The sequence below is a fragment of the Mandrillus leucophaeus genome, unplaced genomic scaffold (genome assembly GCF_000951045.1).
Source record: "Mandrillus leucophaeus isolate KB7577 unplaced genomic scaffold, Mleu.le_1.0 Scaffold148, whole genome shotgun sequence".
Classification (NCBI taxonomy): Eukaryota; Metazoa; Chordata; class Mammalia; order Primates; family Cercopithecidae; genus Mandrillus; species Mandrillus leucophaeus.
Genome location: NW_012101454.1, coordinates 4,779,983 through 4,787,026, shown reverse-complemented (window position 1 = coordinate 4,787,026; position 7,044 = coordinate 4,779,983). Strand labels below are relative to the sequence as shown.

The following is a 7,044-nucleotide window of genomic DNA, read 5'->3' as shown; positions in this document are numbered from 1 at the left end:
CGCCACTTCACTCCAGCCTGTGCGACAGAGTGAGGCTCCATCTCAAAAAAAAAAAAAAAAAAAAGGAATCAGGGATGGGCTCTGGGTTGAATGTTATCAATAATCGGAGATAAGTTTAGGATTGGGTATTTAATGAATCTCATCTAGAAGTTGGGACAAATGGAGTTAGGCTGAGTCATAACTGGTAGAAGTAGCCATCACTCATTTTAGCCAATATTGGAGATGTTTGATCATTTGAGGGTTTTGTACAGTGTTTGCTGTTTTTGTCTGTGCTTAGATATAATTATGGAATAGTCTGGCTTTCCTCTTGGTCCATCACAGTCATGGGGTGGCCTTGTATGATCTTGGTGATTTGTCAAATTGTTCGTGTTTGGCACGATAGCCTAGTTGCCAGGGTCAGGTCAGCTCCTCGTTGTTAGGGATTGCTTTTCTCTTTCTCACTGGCTATTTGTTTTCTTTACAACAGCTGCAGATTATACCAGATTAGAAATGGGAATGGGGCTGGTGATAGAAGCTACTAGAGGCTGATACAGCCATAAAAAGCAGTGGAAGTGAAGCTGCCAGAGGGGGAAGGATATAAGAAATGTGTAAAAAAGCAGAGAGCTCATATCAATTCAGAGTCATTTATATATCAGCCTTTAAGCATATTGTTATATTGTATATTATATTGGAATAACAATTGATATTCATGATTATATCAAGTGTTGGGTTTCAATCTTGAGTGACTTATTTTCATTTGCTGGTAGTTATTTCTTCTAGCTGTTTGTATTTAAATAGCAGAAATAAATAGTGATATGAATTTTAGATGCAATACAATTCTTTTTTCAAGTCTCTTAGCTCTGGTTGTACTGCAGCTCCAAAATACTCCAAAAAACTCCAAAAAATACGTAAGATGCTCTTTCTTCCTTTGGAGCAGTGAGAACTGAATACAACAGAACCATTGTTTTATGAGTTCAGTAAATTAACTTTTTCAGGTGGTGTTGTGACATGGTGCACGTATTTTTACATCTGGAGCTCATGCAAAGAAAACACTTTGAAATATCAGGATATTATTACATAGCAAAGCTTTTATCTGCTGTTCCCTCAATACCATCTTCTTTTTCCTTTCTTCCTTTCCTATTCTTTTACATATAACACTAGATTCAGAGACCTTGGTGTCTGTGATTCAAGTGATAATATACACATGCCTCCGATAAGGCCTCTCATATATAAAGGTACAAAACAAAGTTGTACTTATGGCGTGGGTATTTAAATGTCAATAACACTGCACAAAAAGGGACCCTCTCTTACGTGTTTAACAAATATTTGCAAACTAGTGGCTGTGAGTTGGGTTTTGGAGTCAGAGTGGACTTGACTCTCACTTCTGCCATCTAACAGTTGTGTGACCTGGGATGAGTTACTAACACTCATCTGAAAAATGGGGATCGCCACTTTACTGGGGTTGTTGTGAGGGTAAATGAAAGGATGTAAAGCATTTAGCACAATATCTGATGCATAAGAAATCAAGTTCTGAATCAGAATAATCCAGCTCTGAGCCAGAACTTGAGTCCATTATGTTTTCCTTCCATAATATTGATGTAGATCAAGGGTTGATAGAAAGTAGAACACTAAGGAGTGTATTCCAGGGCATCTCTTAGTACAGGTTCTATATATTTAATATTATATAAAGTTTGATCTAATGATACTTTTTTTTGAGACAGAGTTTCACTCTTGTTTCCCAGGCTGGGGTACAATGGCATGATCTTAGCTCACCGCAACATTCACCTCCCCTGTTCAAGCAATTCTCCTGCCTAAGCCTCCTAAGTAGCTGGGATTACAGGCACGTGACACCATGCCCAGCTAATTTTGTATTTTTAGTAGAGATAGGGTTTCTCCATGTTGGTCAGGCTGGTCTCGAACTCCTGACCACAGGTGATCCACCCACCTCGGCCCCCTAAAGTGCTGGGATTACAGGCATGAGCCACCGTGCCTGCTAAATGATACATTTTTCTTCATAAAAACATTTATTTAGTTCAAACATTGGCCAACTGTGGAGCTGGCTGCCTGTTTTTATAAATAAAATGTTATTGGAGCACAGGTATACTTGTTCACTATGTATTATCTATGGCTACTTTTGTACTACCAATGCAGCATTGATCAATTACAAAAGAGACGTTATTATGACCCTCAAGTCCAAAATGTTTACTATCCAACTGTTTAAAAGTTTTGCAGCCCTAATATAGTCTAAATACAACTGCAATTAAAATGAGCATCTTAACTATGTTACTCAATCCAGTAGTCAATTCTCTGTTGTCAATTTATTTGCCCTGTTGGTAGCATTTGACAGATGGATCCCTCACCTTCTTGAAACACTCTCTTCATTTGGTCTCTCTGGCTGCTTCCTTCTCAGTCTCCGCTGCGGCTTCTTCATCTCTGACCTCTAATGATTGGAGTGCTTAAAGGGCAGGCTCAGTCCTGGGACCGTCTCTTTTTTCCATTACTTGGCAAAGTCACTCAATTATGGCCTTTGATATCATTTATATACTGTGGGCTCCCAAATTTATGTTAATCCCAGGCCTCCCCCACCTACTTGATATCTCTATTCGAATGTTCGTTTTAGGCATCTCAAACTAAACATGTCCAAAACTGAACTCCTGATCTCACCCTCCACCTCAAACCTTGCTTTTCTCTCAGGCTTTTTCTTCTCGGTCAATGACAACTCTATTCTGCCAAAAGCCGTGGAGACATCCCGGAGTCCTCTCAATCCTCAGCAAATCCCATTACTCTACCTTCAACATTATCCAGGTTCTGAGCACTCCCCACCACCTCTGCTCTCAACACGCTGCTTTGTGCCCCACCATCTCTCACGTAGACCTCCCTTCAGTCTGTTCTCCATACAGCTTCCAGATGGGGCCTTAAAAAACAAGTCAGATCTCTCACTTCCCTTCTCAAAACCCTCCAGTGGCTTCCTATCTCAGAGAATAGCCAAGTCCTTACAATGGCCTCAAAGGCCCCAGTAATCCTTCTACCTGACTCCACTGCCATAATTCTCTGACTTCATTGTCTACCGCTCTCCCTCATGGAGATGGTTCCATCGGCACTGTCTCCTTGCTGTTTCTGGAACATGTCAGGCATGATCTTTGCTTTGGCTGTTTCTCTGCCTGGAATGCTCTTCTTCTGGGTTTCTACCTGGCTCATTGCCTCTCATCAGTGACATCATCTCTGGACATCTTAACCAAAATCATCGCTGCCTCCTCTCTTCCCTGATTAATTTTTCTCCTTCACACTTATTATTCAACAGACTAGTTATTTTATCTACCTGTCTTGATTACTATCTTGTTTCCCCTACTAAAATCTAAGCTCAACGTAGGACAGAGATTTTGAGCTGTTTTGGTCACTGTTGTTTTCCGAGTGTTTGGAACACTTTCTGGCATATAATGGGCACTCAACAAACATCTGTATAAAGACACAGAAAGAATGAACGATGTTCTTCTTGTTGGTACTTTAATTTTCTTTTCTCAATTTCATGGAAGAAGAAAAATAGGGCTCTTTAATTTTGCTGCATTCACTTGAGATCATTTCTTAATTTTCAAAATGCATTTTAAATAAGATTTGGAGGGAAAGGGTATTTAGAAAATTTAAAAATATTTTTCTTCAATTTATCTCTCAAATTCTATTTTTATTATATCCTATGAATTTTCTACTTTTAAATATTTCTGTTATAATCTTAGCAGAAAATGTTTGTGTTATAACAACTATTTAGGAATTTTTGTTTGTGAGAAAAATGATTGATAAATATAAGCCTATACAAATGCTCACCAACTTAGACCGAATAGCAAAATGTCATTTACTATTTTGGAGAATTTGAACTATAAACTGTTTAAAAGGAATAAAATAAAGTTTTATAATTTTCCATGTTGAACTTTTTTTATGGTATAAAGATAGATTTTAACATAGCCTAATTCCAGGTTAGCAAAGTATGAAATAATAAGATTTTGTTTTATTGTTATATTTCTGTGCAGGGGGATATGGGACCTGTGGGACCCCAAGGACCAATGGGGATCCCTGGAATCGGGAGTCAAGGGGAACAGGTAATTAATGCATTCTTCCTTTCCCTTCAGTGCAGAACATTCTAGCCCCATCTTGGTCTTCATTGAAGGCCAGTCCTGCAAACAGCTATGAGTGTGTTTGACAGTTAATTGCAATGGAGTATAAGTCCAGAAATGAATATAGGGAAGGATAAGATGGTGTCATAAGAAGATTTTATTTTTTAGAACTTCCAAAGGCTTAAAAAATAGGTAGTGTGTTTCATGAGGCTGTGACTTTTAACATTAAAACCTAATTAACAAGGTAAAGGTTTTGGTGCAATATTTTTAGTTCCCCTTGGGAACAACAGTTTACTTACCTGCTGGTTTGTATATTTTTTTTCTCCTTGAAGCTTTGTGAAAATTGAACCCCACTCTCTCCCAAAGGAGTAGAGTAGTATCCCCCCACCAACCACTCCAACAAGCTACATACCAATTTTTTAAAAAGTATTATAGTTAAAACTTGGACCAGGATCAGAAGTAACCACTTAGTTTAAGGGGCACCCTTCTTGAATAGAAGCAAACCACAGAGAAAATTTATAAATGACACCTGGCCCGTTGGTGAGAAGAAAAGAAAGATCTGTAAGAATGTCTACGTTCATGATTAGAACCACTTCCAAAATCTTCTGATAACTTTTGGAAAATCTGGGTATTGTGATAAATCTAAATAATGTGAAGATAGTATAACAGTACTCTCTACTGTTGTTAACCATGTAGTTTTTTGTTTACCGTATGCTTTGTTGTTTACCGTATACTTATGCAGTCTCATAATCAAAGTGACCAACAAATCCAGTTTTATGCTAAATATCTCCTGGTTAGAAAGTGGCAGGTTAGGTTTGATTAAGATTTACGATTGAGATTTATGATTAAGGTTTGAATTATTCTATTGCTTAGAGAATGAATAATGCTTTCTTTCTCTAGGGTAGTGGGAGAATGGAAGAATTTAAAAAATGAGATAATTCCAAATGTCATTGTTGAGATTAACTTTGGGTTTATTTCTAATTGTCTGCTAATTTATTGTTGTTATTACTTTTTTTGTTAGTCCAAACAACAGCAAAGTTGGGTATGACTCCTTTTTCCATTCCCTTGCCCTTGACAGAGGTCCTAGGAATCTTAAGGTACAGAAGAAGCCAAGATAACTGTATAAATATTTAGATAATAATTAAGAGCTGGATATTTGGGCAACTCAAATCATGATTTGATGATACCAGCAGACATTCTCAAGCCTTGTAGTTTATTTGTTGGTTTTAGCAGGGGCTTACTGATCCCAAAAGTGGCCGGACAATGCTGTCACATCTTGGGTCTTGCGGTGCTCCTGGTGCTGAGTTACTACTATGGGGCTAAACGTGAGGTTCAAAGACAAGTCTGTCCAGATGGCCTGTGAATTCTGGACCTCCTACCTACAGCTTCTCGTTGCCTTTAATGCTGTTCCTTGGTGGAGGTTGTTGTTCTTCAGCTTGGGAAACAAAACAAAACAAAACAAAACAAAACAACTCTTGAACTTCTTTCATTTTCTCACCCCCTTTTCTTCTTTTCAAAAAGAAAAAGAATTTTGGGTAGATGTGTCCTTATAGAGCTGATCTCGATTGGAAATGAGACCTCTATTTGTAAAATGATCTGAGCAAGAAAATCATTTATTTACCTTTTAAGACAAATGATATAAATTCTACTTAAATTTAACCTCTGTTCATTTACTTAAATTTAACCTCAGTTATTCAATGTTCTTATCTTTAATTTTATGTGTTTATCCATTACATTCTTGTTATATTCGATCTTCCTATTTCTTTTATAAAAATGAGTGTTTTCCCTCATGTGTTTATAAGGGAACTTCTGTTTCCAGCAACATGTTTACAATATCTCTTAAATGGCCCACAGATTTTTGTTAAATATTTGGAGGCTTGATCAACTCAGATCTTTTACAAAATAGAGTGAAATATAAACAACCACATATACACATGTACATATATGTGCACATCCCTTTTTATACCCATGTGTAAACACCTCCTTTATAGTGTGAAGGAGGGAGTCAAGTGTTTGAACATTCTTCAATTTGGAATCTACTGACTATTGCTTCTTAGAGCCTAGGTCAAACCTTCAATTTACCATCCTGATACATACATATTGGGACAACTGGGATATAGGTTTGCCTGCATGTGACAGAGATATGAAATAGGTTAACTAGATGTAATTTTATTTTCCTTACTTAAAACTCCAAGCTGGTATAGTGACTGTATTAATCAGTCTTGTTAGTCTGCCATACTGAGGGTGCTGTCCTCATCTGCGTGATCCTGGATGGCCACCCTCTCTTAATTCCAGCTACTGAAGAAGAGGAAAAGGGAAGGAGAAGGCATACCTCTTCTTTTAGCATGAACCAGGAATTACATACATCACTTCATTCACATCCCATTGGCTAGAATCTAGCCCACATGGCCACTCCTGGCTGCAACAGGGACTGAGAAACATGGTCTTTATTCTAGGCAGACATATGGGCCAGCTAAAATTTCTCTTAATATGGAAATAGGGAAGAATGCAAATTGTGGTTTAACTAGCAGCCTCTGCCACCCCACTCCACAAATGTTTATTGAGTATAAGTAACTTATTATGGAGTTTGAACTAAAGTTTCACTTTAGAGGATTTGAAACGACTTAATTTCACTAATACTATTTTATAAAATTTTATTTTAAAGGGAATCCAAGGTCCTATTGGTCCACCTGGTCCACAAGGGCCCCCAGGACAAGGCTTACCTGGTTCCAAGGTAACTTCGTAAATGAGAGCAGAGTTTAATATATCTATAGTATAATTGCTGTTTTCTAATCAGTGCCAGTGCATTTAGAAGACAGCAGATAGAATGAACTTAATCAGAGATCTCTACTTAATGCAAAATGTTACTGATATTCCTGACAATTTAGAAAATGTAATATGTATTCTTTATGCTTTAAGAAAGTTTTACTTACGCAATTTTCATTTGTTGTTTTCTTTG

The 7,044-nt window shown here is 37.5% G+C and overlaps 1 protein-coding gene across 1 annotated transcript in view; it reads left to right on the top strand.

Moving 5' to 3' along the window:
• COL28A1 (collagen, type XXVIII, alpha 1) overlaps positions 1 to 7,044 on the top strand; it is a 198,752-nt gene that overhangs the window by 70,299 nt on the left and 121,409 nt on the right. The window contains exons 16-17 of the mRNA XM_011974720.1: positions 4,002 to 4,070; positions 6,751 to 6,819. Of these exons, the coding sequence (XP_011830110.1) occupies positions 4,002 to 4,070; positions 6,751 to 6,819 (138 nt within the window). The remainder of the gene's footprint in view (positions 1 to 4,001; positions 4,071 to 6,750; positions 6,820 to 7,044) is intronic.